General features: G+C 35.9%; 5 protein-coding genes, 1 non-coding gene and 1 pseudogene across 6 annotated transcripts; all 7 read left to right on the top strand.

The window, feature by feature from the left end:
• The first annotated feature begins 1260 nt into the window (after positions 1–1260).
• On the top strand, positions 1261–2494 carry LOC113502367 (cuticle protein 19-like). Its single transcript, XM_026883912.1, has 4 exons — positions 1261–1292; positions 1368–1523; positions 1763–1929; positions 2431–2494. The coding sequence occupies exons 1-4, from the start codon at positions 1281–1283 to the stop codon at positions 2492–2494; spliced, it is 399 nt and encodes a 132-aa protein (XP_026739713.1). The 5' UTR covers positions 1261–1280.
• A 2509-nt stretch (positions 2495–5003) lies between these two features.
• Positions 5004–5877, top strand: LOC113502372 (uncharacterized histidine-rich protein DDB_G0274557-like). Its single transcript, XM_026883918.1, has 2 exons — positions 5004–5165; positions 5473–5877. Exons 1-2 carry the CDS (start codon positions 5046–5048, stop codon positions 5617–5619), a joined length of 267 nt encoding a protein of 88 aa, XP_026739719.1. The 5' UTR covers positions 5004–5045; the 3' UTR covers positions 5620–5877.
• Positions 5878–7761: 1884 nt separating this feature from the next.
• On the top strand, positions 7762–8647 carry LOC113502649 (histidine-rich glycoprotein-like). The gene is made up of 2 exons (XM_026884303.1): positions 7762–8157; positions 8498–8647. The coding sequence occupies exons 1-2, from the start codon at positions 8029–8031 to the stop codon at positions 8645–8647; spliced, it is 279 nt and encodes a 92-aa protein (XP_026740104.1). The 5' UTR covers positions 7762–8028.
• Positions 8648–12385: 3738 nt separating this feature from the next.
• Positions 12386–13378, top strand: LOC113502650 (histidine-rich glycoprotein-like). Its single transcript, XM_026884304.1, has 4 exons — positions 12386–12397; positions 12499–12789; positions 12873–13039; positions 13306–13378. Exons 1-4 carry the CDS (start codon positions 12386–12388, stop codon positions 13376–13378), a joined length of 543 nt encoding a protein of 180 aa, XP_026740105.1.
• Positions 13379–14465: 1087 nt separating this feature from the next.
• Trnaa-agc lies at positions 14466–14538 on the top strand. The gene has a single exon. It is a non-coding gene; the product is annotated as a tRNA-Ala (tRNA).
• Positions 14539–17734: 3196 nt separating this feature from the next.
• On the top strand, positions 17735–18519 carry LOC113502652 (histidine-rich glycoprotein-like). Its single transcript, XM_026884305.1, has 3 exons — positions 17735–17746; positions 17840–18136; positions 18223–18519. The coding sequence occupies exons 1-3, from the start codon at positions 17735–17737 to the stop codon at positions 18391–18393; spliced, it is 480 nt and encodes a 159-aa protein (XP_026740106.1). The 3' UTR covers positions 18394–18519.
• A 1177-nt stretch (positions 18520–19696) lies between these two features.
• On the top strand, positions 19697–20645 carry LOC113502653 (annotated as a pseudogene).
• The last annotated feature ends 1103 nt before the right edge of the window (positions 20646–21748 follow it).

Consider the following 21748-nt stretch of genomic DNA (forward strand, 5'->3'; position numbering starts at 1 on the left):
TGTATCGTTATTTATATTAAAACTTAGTTTTATTTGGTTCGTGAATAGTTAGAGTATTGACTCGGAATACATTTATTCAAATATTTACACAATACAACGTATGGTTAATAAAAAACCATTTGTCCCAGAACTACCTTTCATCGCCATGTCCTAAACATATTTGAGAATATTGCATATTCTAACGTTTTGCGTCGCTCCCGTTTTGCGTTAAACGTTGCATATAAGTAACGTCGAAAGGCTAGACAAGGAACGACGTGTGTACGTGCCTGCGTTTTCGAGCTATAATTAAAAGTATTCAATTTTTTTGGTACTGGACATTTTTTCTTTCATCGCCGTGGATAGGTCTAACTTCTATTTCAATAAGTTTTTAATCTCGATTGAGCATTCAATACAATGCCATTTATATTTAGCTTATTTGTAAAGTGTTCATTACTGTGAATTATTACCAGTTTTTTAGTAAATTGAATTATACCCCTTGATTTTCATCGCCGTGCTCTCATTTCCGTGGTTTCCGTGGACAAAATTTGCTATGGCAATGAAAAAAAATACACGGGAATGAAAAAAATATCATCGCCGTGCCTTGTAAAACAGTTTCCTTTCATTGCCGTGGCCACGTGTTTCATTTCCGTGACTTATGTTTGTTTCGCCACTAGACAGGAATGTATCTATTTATAGTTATATTATAAAAATAATATCATGTGTGACTGGATTTTTACACATTATATTCTATTATTATTGCGTATAAATTAATAGTATTTATTTTTGTTTCAATGATTAACTTTATCATTTAAATATTCTTGTACACTATAATAACATTTCATTGCCATGGACGCCTGTTTCATTGCCGTGCATGCATGTTTCATTGCCGTGGCACGGAATTTTCAATCTTGTATATCTCGTTAGTTTTTTAAGCTATCTGCTAGATATTAAGCAAAACTGCATATCTGATCGAAAACTTGAGAAAACACTATTTTTTATTGTTCTAAAGTTGAAGAATAAAAAATCCACGGAAATGAAGATTTTTTTGGACCTGTTGAAATTCACCCAACTAATATTTCGCGTTCAATAATATTTGCTAACAGTCTATTTACGATTGATAAGTTTCGCAAAACAATAACGACAGTACATATTTAAATGACGAAATTTTTAACTACAACTATTGAAAGGTGAAATTATTATTGCAATGAATATTGTTTTAGTATAAAAGCGTTAGTTTTAAGATAACTTATCATTCAACTTGTAGATTTCATATAAATCAGACGAAACAAAAGAAAAATAAAATGAACTCTAAGGTATTTGCAATTAGAACTAAATTCATTTTTTTCACCTAACCAAAGTTCTATACAAACTCTTTTTTAATCTTGCAGGTCTTGTATCTATTGATAGTTGTGTTGGTAGCTGTGACGTCATCATCAGCCCACGAACACGCTCATTCGTCTCAGCATATTTACAAGCACGAAGGTCATCATATTCCTGTGCATATTCACGATAAGCATCACCATCATCACCACGTCGACTACTATGTAAGTCATATCAAGTTAACCAATATATCATAGTAAATTATACGGAAACGATTTATGACTTTACCTATTGATGGTCTGCAATCAACTTTGAAAGGAATAGGTATCGTGGCTATCCCACAAATGGAAAGTAAGTCAGATAGTTTATGACGTGGTAGTTGGCCTCCTGGAAAAAAAATAAAAATGCCTTGATACTTTTTCTCGACTTAAGAATAAAAACACTAATAACTTTTTGCTCTTAGACTCATCCGAAGTACAAGTTTGCCTATGAGGTGAAGGACAAGCACACCGGCGACCACAAGTCTCACCACGAGCACCGCGACGGTGACAGCGTCAAAGGAGAGTACTCCCTGCACGAACCTGATGGTACCGTCAGACATGTCCACTATCATGCTGACAAACACACCGGGTAAGGATTTTAAAAGCCGTTTTTGACGTGAATAGAACATTTGATTACAAAAAAAATCCGTCAGAAAGATCCCAAACATATTGAATATGAAAGTATTTCTCCTTTTGTCACTAAAAAAATAAGAAGATTAAAAGCAAGGTGCTCAAGCACAAAGGTGATAAAATATATGGTAGTGGGTAAATTACTTGGTAGTGAAAAACGTACTGGGAAATGACGTTACATGAGTTTCTATGGCATTATTTTTTTGTTTATGAGAAGAAAGTAAAAACACATGTATAAAAAATTTCTAAATCTATCTGACAGTCTTAATAGTTTGTTTTTTTATTTTTCTTCTTATCTCTCTTTGAGTAAGACTACTTCAGTTATTAAAACTAAACGGGGTATAACGGTATAGATAGAGCAATATCTTCCTTCCACAGCCCAACAGACTTACTTCAAGAAGTACATATATCACCATGAGTAATTATTTTTTCAGTAAAGATACTCAATCTGTCTCGACAGGTTCCACGCCGACGTAAAGCACAGCACTCATCACATCGTTCCTAAGAAGCATCATCATCACTGAAAAAAATATTCAGCATTTTTTGTTGGTGTTCTCGACTGTTGAAATTATGTTTGTTGATTTTTGTAAATAAAATTATTTTTTAAGACTCGATTGTTACTTTTACTATTGTGTTTTACCAAGATAACCCTAATGATCAAATAAGCTATCTTGAATAAAGAATTTTGAAATTGATTGCATAATCAATAGGAATTTTAGGAAATTAATACTTTTGCGTTTTTACAGATACAAAATAAAAAAAATCTTTACAAAGAGTTATTTTCCATATATCTGCGAAACACTTCTGAAGTACTTAATATAGCAGAATAACCTTATTATATATATATATATATTGGATCTGCGCATGCACAAATATACGAATAGGTATTGTGTACGCCCAAGTAAAATATACCAATACTTTACTTGTTTAGGTTTGTTATAGAGGAATACTCCTTCCTTTGAGATAATAAGAAACATAGCTATATGGAAAACAATTCTGTTTACATGATATTTTTTTTTAAGTTTCTGTTATTCGACATTAGCATTGATCCCTACTAATATTATAAATGCGAAAGTAACTCTGTCTGTCTGTGTGTATGTTACGCTTTCACGTCTAAACCACCGAACTGATTTTAATGAAATTTGGTACAGAGATAGAATTGACCTTGAGAGAGAACATAGGATAGTTTCTATGCAAAACTTTTTTCTTGGAAACGCGATGTAACCGACCTAGACGCGGGCGAAAAGCTAGTGTTTTATAAAATTGCAACGATGTCACTAAACCGCTTATTTTCAACAACTATAGTATTACCTATCTTCTTAAGGTGTAACTATGTCGTATTCCTTCCGGCAAGTAAACTTAAAACAACGAAAGTCACACAAAAAAGTTGTTGTATCACAACCAATAAAATTATAATAATAAAAGTCTAGTGAAGCAATTTCATTCGCTTAAAAGCTACGCAACTACCCATTTACAATTCTTATTAGGTATTAAAATGATCATAAACGTAAAATTGTTTTTTTTTTATCTGTGTTATTTCGATCTTTATAACCTACTTTTAGTCAGAATAATCCCACAAATGGCAGAAACAAAAACGGAGTAAAAATATTGAAATTCTTCGTATTGTAAACTTGCATTCTTGTACCCTTAAATAAGGTTCGTATCCTATGGATTATTGGCGTGAAGGTTTCGTAAAAATTGGTACAAATGCTCATGCAACATGTTAAAATCATGGCTTAACATCGATTTGGTTCATAAATAAATAACTATTCACGTCGTGTAAAATTGCGTATGTAGAAAACTACTTTAGTGTATTACAAGTTTTAATCCCCATTTTTTGTTCCTGTGTGATGTTTCTCGATTTTTACCGAACGGAGCTGCTGACAGTAGCTGGTTTAAGATTAAAATGTTAAGGTAACTGAAGAAAATATGTAGGAAGTATACAGAATATAAAAAGTAAAGATATGTTCCTCAAAATTACTGCGGACGTTGGATTAAGTTGGGTAACGAAATATTATATTAAACCTAATTAAATTTTGTCGTTTAGTGTACAATGAAGAGGCTTAAGATTATAAGAGGCTAAAGAGTTCCAATGTTCGTATGTGTGGTGAGGATTGGAATTACGGTCTAGTCGATAGCAGGTGTGTGACATTCCTTAACACCAAAATCATATTGTGAAAAAAAGAAAGGTCTAGTAGATGCCTTTAATTTGAGCATTATATAATCATCATTTAATTTGAGTATTTTGTTTATTTTCCATACCCCACTGTTTTGTATAGAGACCTATCTCCAAACTAAACCAAAACGATCTAGACCTTTCCCCCTCATCTAGCCAAGAAGAAAACAATAGTAGTTTCCAAACGCTTTTTCTCAGCACGGAGCTAATAAAAAAAATAAACCCACATCCTCATCCACTCCCCCCAAAATCTAGAGCCATTTAATCAAATTAGCGTAGGTAATGACAGCACACTTTGTATGTGCGTTTCCGTTATATCTTAAGCAATTTATGTATGTGTTCCGACATTTGGGCAGTGTATTACGAAACAACGAACAATTAACTTATCGTAAATAATTGTAACTACCAAAAATCAAAGTGAAACCATTACTACCTTGATTTCTTTAGTTTCTTTTTTATATAAAAGGCGTGTTTTGTTCTTGTATTACATCAGTACACTAATACCTTTAGTGCCAACAGTACCTTAAGAGAAAAAGAAACCTAAGCTTTACAATGGTCTTTAAGGTAATATCTTTTTTGTCGGTCTTAGTAACTTAGGAAACTAACTTTCTTCAGTTATTTACCACATTAGCTTTTTTAGCATTCATGTTCCAATATCTATTACTTGTGCAAGTGCTGTGCACAGTTGTAACTCTAGATTATAAGTCTATCCTTAACAGTCTCTCGAAATTGTATAAAGGAATATGTCGTCTCGTGCCGTAACTAAATAAATATAATCCCATTCTCGAACAAAAAGGAGAGTCCCAACCAATACCAATTCATGTCCTGGTCTAAACTCCTTGTATCATTTCAATATTTCTTATTCCTTTCAGGTTCTGTGCATCTTAGCTGTGTGTGCGATGGCTGCAGTGTCAGCGGAGCATGCGTACTCGTCCCAGTACATCCACAAGCACGACGGACACCACACGCCTGTGCATGTACACGACAAGCACCATCATCATCACCACGTCGACTACTATGTAAGTGACAATGTAGTGTGAATTATTGTGACGTCAGAAAACAATTAAATTAATGTCGAGGAGTTTCTGGTAGGTATTTGATGATGAATTCAGTTTTATTATGCTTTTATCCAGGTTTTCCTCACTGGTTATTCTTAATCAAATCATGTTTGAAGGAATATAGATTATACTGAAATATCCAGGATCCAGACCTTAAAAGCCTATGAGAAACAATTTGCCCGTGTTTCAAAAAGAAAAAATATAAACTATCTTTAGATGCATATGATTTGACTTATAATTATATTGAACGATTATATTATTTTTTAAGGCTCCTGCCAAGTACGAGTTCGAATACAAGGTAGACGACCCTCACACCGGCGACCACAAGTCTCACCACGAGGAACGCCACGACCATGACACCAAGACCAAGTACTCTGCGCACATCGACCACATCATACCTCACCATCATCACTAACTGTTTACCTGTCTTCATTATAGTTGTCACCTGTGCCAGTACTAAGAGCACTTAAAAACGGGCTATCTCGATCGTGAAAGCGAGAAATCTCTACAACGCACGAAAAGCGTTCTCACTTTTATGAGTTAAGACCAATCTTCTCTAAGAGCTCATAGTCGGCACAATGTTTAAGGCCTAGTTGTTTTATATTGCAATATGTACCTGTTAGTAGATGTAAAATACATTAATTATCAAAAATATTATATTTCGTTTTTATTACTACATGTGTGCCTACTTGTAACCTATTCCAATCTCTCCTACGTTTATATTTTGCAACACAATTACTCATTTGTTAAATTTTATCTGATCATCTTTTTAGTATTCTATCAGTTAAAATTTTCAATCAACGCTTTATGATAATTAATCATATTTTAGTACTTAAATATATCATCTGTGAAAATTTCAACTATCGAGCTATCACGGTTCTAAATAGCCGATATAAGATACAAATGATGCGACTTACAGACAGTGGAGCCTCCAAACTTGGAAACTCCAAAATTAGGCTTCCGTTGTTATCCTTTGGGTTCGAATATTTTTATCATACTTTCTATACTTAGGTATCTATTTTCAATCATCATCATATTACAAGCATCAGTGCCAGGTGGGACTTTGCCACGTAGAATAAAAACGCTTATCCTCAGTGCTAGGTAAAAGCCAACAGCACAGAGTTAACAAGACGCTTTGGCAGTTCTTTTCAAAGCGTTAAAGGAAGCTAAAAACTTTCGACCTCGAACAGCTCTGAGGAGTAACTACCAACTACATTAGTACTATGTATCAACGGTCGCGGGAGAAGCACCAGCACCCCTCGACGGGGAAAGAAGATGAGATCGACACAAGTAGCGTCCGACACTAAAGGATAATCCATCGTCCAAGAGAACAGAGAGTTTTGTTGGGGACCATAAAATTAATACAAGAGAAGAAGTGTCTTAACTAACAGTGATTACAGTTTCATTGCGATAAGACGATATTAAAGATAGCGGTATTGCATATCGATTTCCGTTACAAAATACCTCATTAAATATTGCAAGCAAAGTAAGTATGTATGAGATGACTACAAAAGATAAAGTACTAATATTAGTGAAGTAACGTCCGTTTACTGAAACGAACAGAAAATATTCTGTCCTTAATTGTAACACAGCAGGTAAAATGGAGAGATATCGAAATCGAAAATTATGGAAAAGAAACATACAGGTTTTCATAGTTTTGCAAACGTTGATAGAACGACATGATTTAAGGGTTTGATGTGTATCAACCGATGATGAATTACAAAATGATTGACCTATTGCAAGGTTTTTTGATGGCTCTCTTAAAACGAAACCTTAAAACGAAACTCAATTTAGCTGAAGCATAATAATATATTTGATTATGATTTTCAAAACTCAAAACCTCAATTTGAGGTCTGTTATACCACTAAAAGTTTCATATCATGGTTCTACTGACACTAAAAAAGTTTAATACCATATTGTAAGAGTATCCCACATGTCAAGTTTGTTAACGATATAATATGATTAGCTCTACTAAGGTATTTCATCTTCATGTCAACGAGGATTGTCAAACATTCAAACCACATGCACAAAGACACCCAGACTCCTTTTACAGTAAACTTTCGTAATCATTTAAACAATAAAGTACAATAAGATTTTAATCAGGTTAATTACCAATGAATTAAGTAATTTAAAACTAATTTACGCTGAGGACTACTGTAAGTGAATTGTAGTAACAAAGTTTACAGCCCAAATTACCAATATTAAAATATCATAAATTTTACTTAACGACCCAACATTCAAAGTGAAGAAAAGTTTTACCTTGATAACCTTACTTTAATATAAAAGCAAGCCTTTTTTCATAATCATTCAGTGTACTAATAAGCTTAGCACAATTAGAACGGACTTAAGTCAACAAAAAGGATTTAAAATGTCGATTAAGGTAAGCATAAAATTAAAATTTTCGCATACGTTACTGAGTACTTGTTTGAAACTTTTTTTTCTGAGGCCTCTATAAAATAGACCTCAAGGAGTTTATTTAGACAATTAAGTCAGCCAACTCATTAAGGCTAACACCTGATCGGGCCAGCGTTATTGCCCGAAAATCCTTTCGGGCAATAATGCTGCCTCAACCGCGGCCTCAGTAAAGAAAAGGAAAAGCTAGGATGATGGGTAGGTTTTAGACACTAAAAGTCTAACTCTCGATTCCCCTCAACCAAAAGCGGGTGCAAAATACCAAAGTTTACATTTCTCCGTTTATTTAAACCCAGTCCCGTGACTCTGACTTATTATTAAGACCGTCAGTGATACTCATTCTACTCCATAATTTCCTGTTAGATGCTTTGCCTGATCTTCGATTTATTAACAGGTGACTATCGTACTGGCGATGTGTGTGATGACAGTATTGTCAGCGGAGCATGCGACTTCATCACAGCATTATATCAAACACGATGGACATCATGAGGTCGTGCACATCCACGACAAGCACCACAAACATCATCTCGTTGACTATTACGTAAGTAACACAAAACAAAACAATTATGGATATTGATTAAAATCAGTCTCCTGGTTGCCTTTTCCCGGAGGAAAAATTAACAAATTATTTAAGAATAGGTATAAAAGTTTATCACGAAATAAAGTCGTTCATAAAAAAAGAAAATATATTTATTGCCCTGCCAGACGTCACAAAAACAATTTTTAAACCGATTATTCAATAATCATTGACTTTATTCATAGATCGATGTTTGCAAGACTATGGTCTCAATTGCAATAGAGTCAAGTGACTTTTAGATAACACTTTGTAGGTAATACATTTGACCTACTCCATACATGTCTATCATCGTCTTTCATTGCAGACTCACCCTAAATACAAGTTCGAGTACAAGGTGGATGACCCTCACACTGGAGACCACAAGCAGCAGCACGAGCACCGCGACGGTCACGACACTAAAAGCGACTACGCCACACATTTAGACCACATCGTACCTAAACACCACCACCACTAATAGATTAAATTTAAATATGTTAACGTTTTTGTTTGAGAATATACAATGTTAAAAATTATTATCGTGATTTTATTTTGTTTTTGAACTTATGGTTTTTTTTTTGTATTGTATACACAAAGGATAAACACGGAATCCTATTGCTGAAACTCCGTTGTCTGTATTTCTTTCCTTCACTAGGCTGTATCCCATTAACAGTTAGTTGAAAGTTCAGTTCACAGATGATGTAATTCTGTTATGGCTTTAGCAAAAAAAAATCTAGCCTATTTATGCTGAACAAGCGGTATCGCTAGTCAGACTCCCACTTAACCAGTTTTCTTATTTTTTGTTTAATGTAGTTGTTTATTCTTGATATAATATATTGTTTTTCTTTATTGAAATAATGTCTTCCTCCCACGTCGCTGCGACTTCGTCATAATGAGAATATGATGTGTTTAATGTTTTCATTCCAGTTAGTTTCATTGTAAGTAGGTAGGTACATTGAGAAACTCAGTTGATTAGTATTCCGCACATTCGTAATTCATCTCATATTGAATATGAGATCAATTGCTGTTACAATGACATTAAGTAAGTACGGGAACTTAATCATCAGTAGCAGGCAAATGTCGCAAAAAATGTCACCAAATACTCTTAAGAGTGATATTACAAAATTACCCGTTAGAATGTAGGTACCGTTAGACATTTACGCGGAAGTAATGCCTCAAAGTCAGAGCATACAAAAATGAGATTTTCTATAGGACACAATTACACAATTATACTTTTTTTAACAAACTCTTATTCTTTAAACTTTTCTATTCAAATGTCGATTAGTCATGTCATACATCATTTAAATAGCGTTGTTTGCTAATACAGCGTTACTAAATCTCATATGGATGTTAACGGTCAACCAGAAGTAGTTTATAGTGAAATTCACCTAGATTACTTTTGTTTTCGATATAAAGTCATGCATTTTATGAATTATGGACCAGTCTACTGCTGCGATTAGAATAGGCTGTCGACGAGATGTCGACGAAGGTAAAAAAAAAATAATCAGTTATTTTCTATATCATCGTCAAAAACTTGTTTTTACACAAACATGTGTTTAACTTATACAGTTTAATTTCCCCTTTAAAGATAGTCTGTGTAAATGCTGCGTCTTTATTGGACCTTGGAACAACGTTTTTACTTGGTTTGACAGATAAATGATTCCCTGAAATAGTCTGTCCTAAAATATATGTTACTATCCATTTTTGCACTTAGAAATATAATTCTTGTGTAGTGAGGTTTCTACACATAATCAAGTCATATGTACGGCTTTTATCCATACTCAGACTACTGGGCAGGGATCGATACCACGTCACGTCATCACGCCGTGGGTTTAGCATGGTGTCCAGTATCATACCACTCAGCTATTCATGCACTCCTAGTGGTCTACGATGTTGAAAACTTTATTAGCACACTGGATTCTTTAAACCAATTCATTTTTAATGGGTCTTTCAAATCATTATTTACTTACAGATCTTGTGTGTATTAGCAGCTTATGCATTAGCAGCAGAATCTGCGAAGCATGGTCACTCATCACAGTATATCCTCAAACACGACGATCATCACCACATGGTACACGTTCATACTCCGGCGCATGTACATCATCATAAACCTCAACAGGACTACTACGTAAGTAAAAATGTATTTTTTTCATTTCCTTTTTACTGGACGAACAAACTTTTGATCTGGATGCCCATCGCAGCACATTAAAGTCATATATTTTCATATTTGCATCCATCCAAGTGTATTGCACTGCCACCTTTTCACACCTACAATAAAATAAATAAACGTGGTGATTTACCGTAACAAAAGCTGTTTTTTTTAAGACTGAAAAACGCGTGATAGAGTAGTTTAAAGCTGATATTCATTGTTTTCCTCTGAACGCCAAACGATTTTTTCTAGATCACTGAACATTATAGACTAAAAATTAACATTGAGCTTGTTTCAGAAAAACCCGAAATACGACAGATACATGGTGAAACCCAAGCTCATGGGTGGTTTCAAGCCATCGCCTCCGTACCCTCACACGCCCATGAGAGAATACTATACTTTTGACGTACCTGATGACACTATCAAACATGTACAGATTCTAGCTGAAAAACATACTGGGTAAGTATTTTTATGTAAGCTTTATAGAAAAGACAGATGAAATAATTTTGTTTTCTGGGGATCCTTATCCCAAATGGTTAAGTGGTTAAATCAAATGGTTAAATGGTTTAACCATTTGGATAAGGATCCCAAGAAAACGAAATTATTTAATGTGTCAGTTACGTGCCGTACCCTGTAAGTAGGACTTTCGCTGTCTGTCTTTGAACTTTTCACGGAAGGTGCTAGTCTAAAGCTATTTATTCAGTAGAAATTTTCACTAACTTCTGATGGGGTTAAGCGTCACGGTGTTAAGAAACGGTTTCTTGCCCGAAATCCTCAGTGTTACGAGACTGATTTACACTTGACCGTTTAAGCAGATATGAGGTTACGTGTTGATGTCGGTTAGAACGGACCCAGGATTCATACTTACAAGAGATATGAAATTATATTGATCGTTGCAGTTGTAATTAAATAATGAATGCCTAATGTCAACCTCTATTCCTGAATAAATTGGTACCAAATATTTTTATGTATTTCATTAAAATTGGCGTTTTCATTCCAGGTTAAATGATATAAAACACAGCGGAAATTCGCACCACATTCATCATCATCATCATCATCACCACCATCATCATAAACGTGAATCTTTAAAATTGTTATAAGTTTGTTTTCATTGTCTGTTATTTTATGTTACTTTTTATTAAAACTAATTCTAAGGTTTTGTGATGCATTTTATTTTTCCATCAACCAATCAACATAATGTAATCATGTACAACTACAACGATAAATCTTTTGAAACCATCAAAACAGCAAATATTTCCCTCATTAAAAGAACTATCACCACTTACAACGTTTTAAAATTAAGCAAGCTACGTCAATACGGGTCAGAGATCTACAAAATTATAAACTTTATTATCATGTAATAGGGTACATTGTAAATATAGCATCATATTTTGAATAAAAACTTTTTTGTCTTTCATGAACCGAACTTATTCGAATTCTCAAATAGTAGATACAATTCCATAAGGTTGCTTTTTGTAGAGATAACCACTACAATGGTCAATTTTAAATTTTAATGACATACTACATTTACATAACTATGGAAACGTTACGCGAAAATTGACCTAATTGTTAATGATTGTCTGTAAGAAATAAGCTTATGCTAGACCGTTACATACCCTGTTAAACATTATAAAAAAAAAACTCTAACCTATGAGTCGGGTTCATATTTGTAAATAGCGGCCTCCTTAAGAATGTGGCAGAGGGGCGATGTTATCTTTCAAATCTTTATCGTCAATAATGTACAAATAAAAATATCGTTATCTATCCAAACGACATTCATTAAGAAACTGAACTGTATTTTATCGGTTTTTTATTTCATAATTAACCAATTACAATCAACGTTAAGCCACTTTTGAATGTTGGAAAGTTGCCGTGAAGAAATGTAGAGTAAAAGCCTGATTTCATTATACAAGGTCGCCTTTAAACATATTTGGACAAATACAAGTAATTTGAAACAAATGGGCCATTTTGTTTACTTTCAACGTCATATAAAAGGACAATTAAGTCTTGACATATCAACAGTTCCCTTTAATTGCTTAAACAGTAAACAATATAGAAATTTGCAAAATGATAGCAAAAGTAAGTACACTTCAGAAAATGTTTGTAAAACATTCAACCCTTGTTTTTTTTTTCAATCTATTCGTCACTGTTATATAAAATAAATATTTCTAACTTTTTAGATTGTAGCAGTCATTGCCCTCTTCGCCGTGGCGAGCGCGCGGGCGCAGTACCACCACGGTCATGGTCATGAGCACCACGGTCACGGACACGCAGTCTCCTCACAGAGCGTCGTGCTGCACCAAACGCAACACCACCCCGAACACCACGCCCACCACGAGGAACACAGCGAGCATCACAACGAAGGACATCACCACAATCATCACCACGACCACCACGACGGTCACGCCTCCTCATCACAGAGCCTCCACCAGCACCACTCACATGGCACCGAGAAACACGTCGAGTACTATGTAAGAGGATGATCTAATTTTATAGATTATCAATACAAATACAAACTAAACATAGTCGCTAATGCTATGATAATTATTTACAGGGTCACCCTAAATACGAGTTCTCTTACCAAGTGAAGGACCCTCACACACACGACATCAAGTCCCAGCACGAGACACGCGACGGTCACGTCGTGCACGGCGAGTACAGCCTGCACCAGCCCGACGGCAGGGTCAGGACTGTCAAGTACCACGCCGACCACAAGACCGGGTACGTAAAGACATGCGACAAAACAAGATATGACAATAAAATATAATTAGTTCATCAGACAGAAAGCCAATAAATATTGAGTATGTAATTTTGGTTTTGAAAACGTACGGAATTGGAAGCTTGTCTCGTCTCTTGCTGGTAAAAAATAAATAACAAGAGAATTTTTTGAATAATATATGTACTTGACGAAGTAATTCGATCTTATAAATGATATATCTTAAAAAATCTAAAATACTCATGTTCATCTTACTTTCTTCTAATTATAGATTCAACGCTGACGTGCACTATGAGGGTCATGCTCAACACATCGTTCCTGAACACCACCACCACCATCATTAATTCTATGATTTTTTTTTGACTCTGTTAAATTTTTGTTGATTATTGATTAAAGGATATTACGAGTATCTATGAAAAGTATTATTTCGAAAATCCTCTTTCTCTTTTTAGTTTGTGTTATGAACATCCTGAAAATAACTAGGTTAATAAATAATATTTTACGGTGTGATGCAGAGCCAATAAATTATTATTGTTTATTAGAAACCATATTTTTTTAAGCGGGATAATAGTAATAAAATGAAGTAGCTCATAAGAAACCATAATTAAATGTTCAGTTTGTTATGTTCATGTTCATTTTTTTATTATTTGTGGTAAGTCATGACATAAAATAGGTATTATACTATGACTTATCTAAAAGGACTTAATTAAGCCTCCCATACTCTATGTGATTTTCCCATGGTGATGTGTTTTCGCAGCAGTCGTTTAAGGATTCTGGAATAGCCGAATACTAGGAATTCCTGCTTACCTTCTTCCATATTAATAATTTCGTCAAGGAGTACAGGAGTACGAAACAACAAAACTTTTTGATTTTGAGTCGACAACATATATCCGCAAATTACGCGCATCAAGTTGTTGTCCTGTCAACTACCAACTTAACAATGAATGAACGGTGTAGGGAGATTGGTCATAAATTGTGGGCATATAAAAAAACGACAAGTGAAATTTAACGGATTAATAATTCTATTTGCCTTATGAGTAATCCAATGTAGAGCTTCAGTTTCTATTGAACATAGTTAGTTACCGATAATATATGTTAATTTTTTTCTTTTAATTTTGCTACATCCTACTTATTTTTGACGTATTCGGAACATTAATAGACTCAACCATTTGTAGTAATTTGTTACTTTGAACGTGTAACGCGATTTTTAATAGTAAATACCACTTATGCTCTAAATTAACGACATGTTATAGACGTTTAACGTTATTTAAGGGAAATCTTAGATACGAGACTGCTGAACAAATTTAAAAAGCCTGTATTAACAGCAAAACAGTGATTTTATATACTAATATTGTTCTGAAAGATAAAACTAGAGCAAAAACAGTCGTCACATTGCGGAATGCATAGGGTAATTTGAGTTTATACTTCACAGGGGGCGTAGCTCAGATGGTAGAGCGCTCGCTTAGCATGCGAGAGGTACCGGGATCGATACCCGGCGCCTCCAGCACTCACAGAAATAACAAGAGCTTTTGCTCTAAAATATCAATATTCACAGAAACTTTTTCTTTTATAAATGTTTTTTTTTATAAACATTGTCTAAAACTACAATACTGCTGCCTTTTACCTCAGAATTAAATAAGTTACATAAACAATATTCATGAAAACATACATACTAATTCTTTTTTTCGGTTATCTTACCTGAGTACTAATCAACCTGGCACATATAACACTAGTGAACTCGTTGCGCCAACATCTTACAACGCATCGGTTCTCACTGACGTACGTGGGAGGGTGAGGCTCGCCGCGATCCGGGAGAGGTCACGCAGGTTGAATATGTAGTGGAACTTCAAAAAACCACGGTGTATACCTAAACCTAAACCTAAACAAGGAAAATTTAGAAAAATAAAAAGAGCTGAAAATAATTTAAAATATTATCTAGAAAATAAAATGATTTTTTTAACATTATCTACAAACATAAAATAAAATGAAAACTTAGTGGGCGTTGGCGGTAGGTCCACTATTATTATCTGGTAAGTGAGGGGTTGAGTTGAGGAGCGACAGAGAGAGTCAGATACATCTGTCCTGTGTTTATTGTGAAATTTATTTTCTATATGTAGAGTATTGAGGATGCGATGTGTAGGGTAAACGAACCAATGCTATCCAGTGTCCGTCTTTGACTAGTCTAATATAAATAACTAGCTTTCCCGGCGGACTTCGTACCGCCTTAGAGTCGATGATAATATTGCTGATTGTTTTTAAGTAATCATTTTAAGTTGTATACAGGTTGTAAATAAGAAACACATGATTTAATAATATTGCCGATTGAATTAGTTTTTTATGCTAATCGCGTCCCTTCAGCAAGATCGCAACCACCTTCATATATATCTACTGCAACTTAGAGCCAAACTCATGGGTGCTGCCAATAGTCATCTAGTTTATTTTTGATTTTGACTACCATTCCCCGATTTAATGGTACCACCTTCATGTATTACTGCTACCTGGTCTACTGGTAATCCCCTCATGACTTCTACCTACTCTAAGGTCCCACCCTACTCCCACGCGTACAGTACCTGCTACCCAGCTACAACCCTCATGAAATACTACTATCTGATCTCCTGGTATCACCCTAATGAACTACGGCTACGTGCTCTCCTGGTACCGCCCTCGTGCTCCCCAGCTACAACCTTCATGAAATACTACTATCTGATCTCCTGGTATCACCCTAATGAACTACGGCTACGTGCTCTCCTGGTACCGCCCTCGTGCTCCCCAGCTACAACCCTCATGAAATACTACTATCTGATCTCCTGGTATCACCCTAATGAACTACGGCTACGTGCTCTCCTGGTACCACCCTCGTGCTCCCCAGCTACAACCCTCATGAAATACTACTATCTGATCTCCTGGTATCACCCTAATGAACTACGGCTACGTGCTCTCCTGGTACCGCCCTCGTGCTCCCCAGCTACAACCCTCATGAAATACTACTATCTGATCTCCTGGTATCACCCTATGGACAACAAAAGTTTGACACACATATCGGAGTTTTCATTGTTTTTAAGATGTATTCTGCTATTCGGGACGGAAACAAATCCAGCCGTTCTCGAGTTATAAGTGTTGTAACAAACACGACTTTCTTTTATATATATAGATAGAAATAGTTTTAATATTGATTTCTTACAAATATCAAATTGTCATCCATACGTCATTACATAGCTGTCATTTTACGTCAATTACATAGCTGTCATTTGCGTCTTGTTATTCCAAGCCTGATTCTTTTTTGTTATACCACGTTTTATAGTGACTGACGTTTCATGTCAAGTCACACGGGAACGCTGTCGAACGGGATAAAAAGTATCCTATGTCCGTCTCCTGGCTCTAAGCTACCTCCCTACCAATTTTCAGCCAAATCTGTTCTGCCGTTCTTGAGTTATAAGTGGTGTAACTAACACGACTTTCTTTTATATATATAGATAATCCTATAAATTAAGTTTTTTGGTCCACATATTAAGCGAAAGACATAGTGTAGAGATAAATAAATATTCACCTGTGACAAGAAACTATGATTTTCCATTGCTACGTCGTCGTTTTCCACTAAAAGTCAGATTGTGATGAAACGACTTTAGAGGCTTTCTATTAATTTATTTTAACGTATGATTAAAAAGTAAGGAAAATAACAGGCACTTACTTATAGTGGGGGGTAAAAACATCACTAACGTGTAATAATTACGTTTTTAATATTATTATGCGATGAACGAGACCAATTTTTTTTCTCGGTCATCGCATAGCCAAAGACGCCATCCGGGAAAAAAAGTATCCAGCCAAGAGAAATTCGTTCAAGAAATCGACGAAACGGCATACCTGATGTATTGGTATCACTGGTAGTCTTTATTACCAGTTGTGCAAATAGCATTTTTACCATCGCAAACTTTGATTAAATCATTAAATGATGTAACGGTTTACTCACGCGTATTTATCGGGGTAGCCGATAAATACGCGTGATTTTTGATTAAATCGATGAAACACTTTGCATTGGCAAGACAATAATGGTATTTTAACCAATTCTAAGCAGTCTAGTTCAGTTCTGCTTTTGTCTTTTAAAACGTAAGATTTATTTGAACTCAGCTCAGCAGAAATACTACTTTGTAATAGACGGCGATTATTATTTATTTGAAGTAAAGTGTAAGTAAAGTGGTGCGCGAATTTAATTTAAATATGATGGATGTTGGGCCTCTTTTAGAGATTTTAGCAAATCCTGTTTCATCTGCCGCCATCAACTTATTTAGGGTGTTCACGCGTCAGTGATATCCTTATGCCCTAGAATATATTGTGTGGCTGTATTGCTTATTTTTGACTCAACGGGGCTGGCATGTTCTAAGAAGAAAAGCCAGTAAAAGATAAAAAAAGTAAAATTGTTTTTAATTACAAACAGTTTGTAAACAAAATGCTGTCCTTCCTTAGGATGTTTTGTACTTAAGGTTGCATAGGAACCGTACGAAAGTTGCTGTAAAGAAGTGTAGAGTAAAAGCAACTGATTTCATTACACAAGGCCGCACTTGAACATATTTGTTCAGAAACAGGTTATTTCACATACGTTATCTTTGTTTACTTTAAGCTTGATATAAAAGGGGAATTAAGAATTCACAAACCAACAGTTTTCTTTAATACCTCAAACAGTTAACAATAAAGCAATTAGCAAAATGGTAGCTAAAGTGAGTATAAGAATTGATAAATTAGTTTACTCATTAAAGTCACTTGGATGAAGGATACTCTGATGTGAGTAACATACCTATCTGTTTACTTAGATTGCAGCAGTAATTGCCCTCCTCGCCGTGGCGAGCGCGCAGCCGCAGCACCACCACGGTCATGGTCATGAGCACCACGGTCACGGACACGCAGTCTCCTCACAGAGCGTCGTGCAGCACCAGACGCAACACCACCCCGAACACCACGGGGAACACAGCGAACATCACTACGAAGGTCATCACAATGAGGAACATCAGCACAATGATCACCATGAACACCACTACGGTCACGCCTCCTCGTCACAGAGCCTCCACCAGCACCACTCACATGGCACCGAGAAACACGTCGAGTACTATGTAGGAGGATGATCTATTTTTGTAGACGTAGTCATTGTATATACAAATTAAACATGGTCGCTAATGGTTTCAAAATTATTTTACAGGGTCACCCTAAATACGAGTTCTCTTACCAAGTGAAGGACCCTCACACACACGACATCAAGTCCCAGCACGAGACGCGTGATGGTCACATCGTGCACGGCGAGTACAGCCTGCACCAGCCCGACGGCAGGGTCAGGACTGTCAAGTACCACGCTGACCACAAGACCGGGTAAGGTTTACTAAATTAGCAAATTCTACTAGTTCTAGTGTCAAGAACCAAAGTACAATGTTTGTTTATTTACAGATTTAACGCAGACGTCCACTACGAGGGTCACGCCACGCACATCGTTCCCGAACACCACCACCACCACCACTGATTCTGTAATATATTTTTATAAACCGTTGTTGATTAATTTATTAAGCGATATTGATAAATAAATGTTATAGTAAAAAAATCCTTTTATTCAAATACTTTCCTACAATGTTTAGTGTAGGCCTTAGTAAGTTAGTTAATGGTTAGCTTTAGCTACGGCAAGTGGTGATTCCGCTCTTTTTGGCGGCAGCGTGACGTTAGTTTGCTTCTAGACTTCCTCGATAAGTGAACCAACCAACAATGAAGTCAGATTTTAAAATATATCTCTAGTGCATAAGGCAGACCATCGTTATTGTAAAGTATACAAAAATATGATATACTAGCAGTTGCCCGCGACTTCGTCCGCGTTGTAAACAAACCCGTAGTACATCATTTTGTTCTTTGTCAGTAGTATTAGCAGCGTACGCAGAAGTAGGTTTTCAATTTTACACCTTTGGTTACATTATCGCAATTTTCTTACGGAACCCTAATATTTTTTGAAATAAATTATAGCCTATGCCTATTCAGCGGGGATAACGTAGCTTCTCAACAGTGAAATAATTTTTCGAATCGGTCCAGTAGTTTCGAAGCCTATTCGCGTCAAACAAACAAACAAACAATCAAATCTTTTCTCTTTATAATATTAGTATAGAGTATAGAGTACGGTGGGTTAAGGAGTCGTGTGTCGTCACTTATCAGAACATTTCTTACAGGCAAGTCACCCAACAAAATTACCACCTTTGATTCGACCCATCTGAATAATTTGTGATTTGATAAAGTGAATCAGGTTTTACTAAACAAATTATAGCATTCAGAAAAATGATGTTCATTTCTCATGTCTTGAATGCACATTTTAAGCGTTATGAACACGCATTTTCTTTCATGTGGTATTTACAATTCCAAACCTGTTGCGTTTATACCAGATAGAACTATAAAATAAAATTATGCTATGCTATGCAAAAAACAATAACACAGTGGCACGTAATAACTAATGCTTCTTACGAAATTTAGAGTTGTCAAAACGCAATATTCATATATCAATTATAACGTTATGGTAATTATTATTCATTAAAAAAACAGAGAGGTCTGAATCCTTGAATGTGGTTTCTAAGACACTATAAAATACTTGAGGTTTAGAAGTTTTGTGTCAGTTCACTCAGTGACAGCAAATCAACGAAAACAACATGTTCTTTAAGGTAAAGTTAGATAAAAACAAGTGAAGTAAAACATTTAATATTATTTTGCGAATCGTTTAAGTAAATATTAAACGTTTCAGGTAATATGCGTATTGGCCGTTGCAATTGCCGTAGTCTCCAGCCATGGATACTCGTCGCAGTACATTCACCGCCACGACGGCCACCACCAGCCTGTGCACCACGGACACCACCACGACTACTACGTGAGTCACGTCCTAACATCATGTGATACGTTGAGTAAACATAAGATTGCGGTTCTAAAGTGATGTTAACATTTGCAGACTCACCCCAAGTACGAGTTCGAGTACAAGGTGGAGGACTCGCACACCGGCGACCACAAGTCGCAGCACGAGCACCGCGACGGTGACATCGTCAAGGGACACTACTCGCTGCACGAACCTGACGGCTCCGTCAGGGACGTGCACTACCACGCTGATCATCACTCCGGGTATGACGAATTCTCACTGTGGGATCTATAAGACGAAAGGCTCTTCTGGTTTTTCTTTTCTTTTGACGACCTCCGTGGTCGAGTGGCGTTCGCACCGGTTTCAAGGTGTCGCTAGCTCTGAGGTCCCGGGTTCGATCCCCGGTCGAGTCAATGTAAAAATTCACATTTCTACATTGTCTCGGGTCTGGGTGTTTGTGGTACCTTCGTTGTATCTGAATTCCATAACACAAGTGCTTTAGCAACTTACTTTAGGTTCAGAACAATGTATGTGATGTTGTCCGCATATACACGGTGATTTATTATTTATCGACTAGCGGATCATGTTTTGACCTATTGTTTTTATATTTCAGTTTCCACGCGGATGTGAAGCACAGCGTACACCACATTGTGCCTTATAACCATCATCACCATTATTGAAAGAATCTGTTTTGTCAACTTGTTAAATTCTGTTGTATCTTTAAGCATTTCTTTAATTTTTAGTATGTTATTTAATCCAATAAATAATTATGAACTTCAAAGTTATTGTACATTATTACCTACATACTTATTCACGAAAGACAAAATATTGTCGTGCTATTTTATAACATAGCTATTTTTTTATTGTGATAAGAAGTAAAGACGGCAGATTTTTTAGAAAAAAAAACTGTTTTCTACAACACAAGGTATCTATGTACGTTTTTTGCGCAATGCGAATTACTGGCAAAAAATTATGAATCCTTATTCAAAATTGCGGAAGTACTGTAACGTAGGTTCTAGGCAGATAGGCTTGTGAGAAAAAAAATGGTTACAAATAGATTAACAATTTATTCTTAAAAAAAAACAAATAGTCGGTTGAGCTGGGGGTGGTTTTAAAATATCGAGCGCGCGAGGAATTGAAGGTCGCAAGAGAAACACCACTATCCTGCTTCAGTATCCGGATGTGTAGGGGTCCGCGGTCTCCTTCCCGGGTAGCAGCTGACCGACGGAGACTCAAGGGCTGGCAAGGTCTTCGGCAGGAACTTTCTAATCCTGACGGTCGATAGATGACGGCGTCAAGGACATTAGGCAGGAACGAAGAGGAAGAAGCAGAGTAGAAAACGCAGCCTCGGTGGCTTACAAGTACTTGAGCTGGAACTGGAGGCTTGAAGCTGGAGACTCAACTTGGACTTGAACTTGAACCCTGGAATTCGGTAATTGGTAATTTTAGAAATTGACCGAATCCAGTCTGTTACTGCGGCATCCCGTTAGCAACACAACATACTAAAATGGAAAGCGGTGATTCAGCACTAAGTAGCTATCGAGATGGGGCAGTCTAGGCAGCGTGGTACATTAGCTAGCAAAACTACATGACGTTGTTAATTGTAAGATGAATAACAGCTATTATGAAAGTAGTTTCATAATTAATACATCTTATGCAATAAATTAATAGCAGTGTTATTAGATTTCGAATTTAAGAGAACGATGTGCTATAATAAAAATGTCGTTGTAAGTTTAAAATGGTTGACCGTCATGACACGGCCAAGGTTAACCGTTCCAAAGGTCAATGCAAATTGTAAAGTCGGTAAACACAATATTTAAAACTATAGGTCAATTACATTTTAGAACACGACAGA

The sequence above is a fragment of the Trichoplusia ni genome, chromosome 17, assembly GCF_003590095.1.
Source record: "Trichoplusia ni isolate ovarian cell line Hi5 chromosome 17, tn1, whole genome shotgun sequence".
Lineage (NCBI taxonomy): Eukaryota > Metazoa > Arthropoda > Insecta > Lepidoptera > Noctuidae > Trichoplusia > Trichoplusia ni.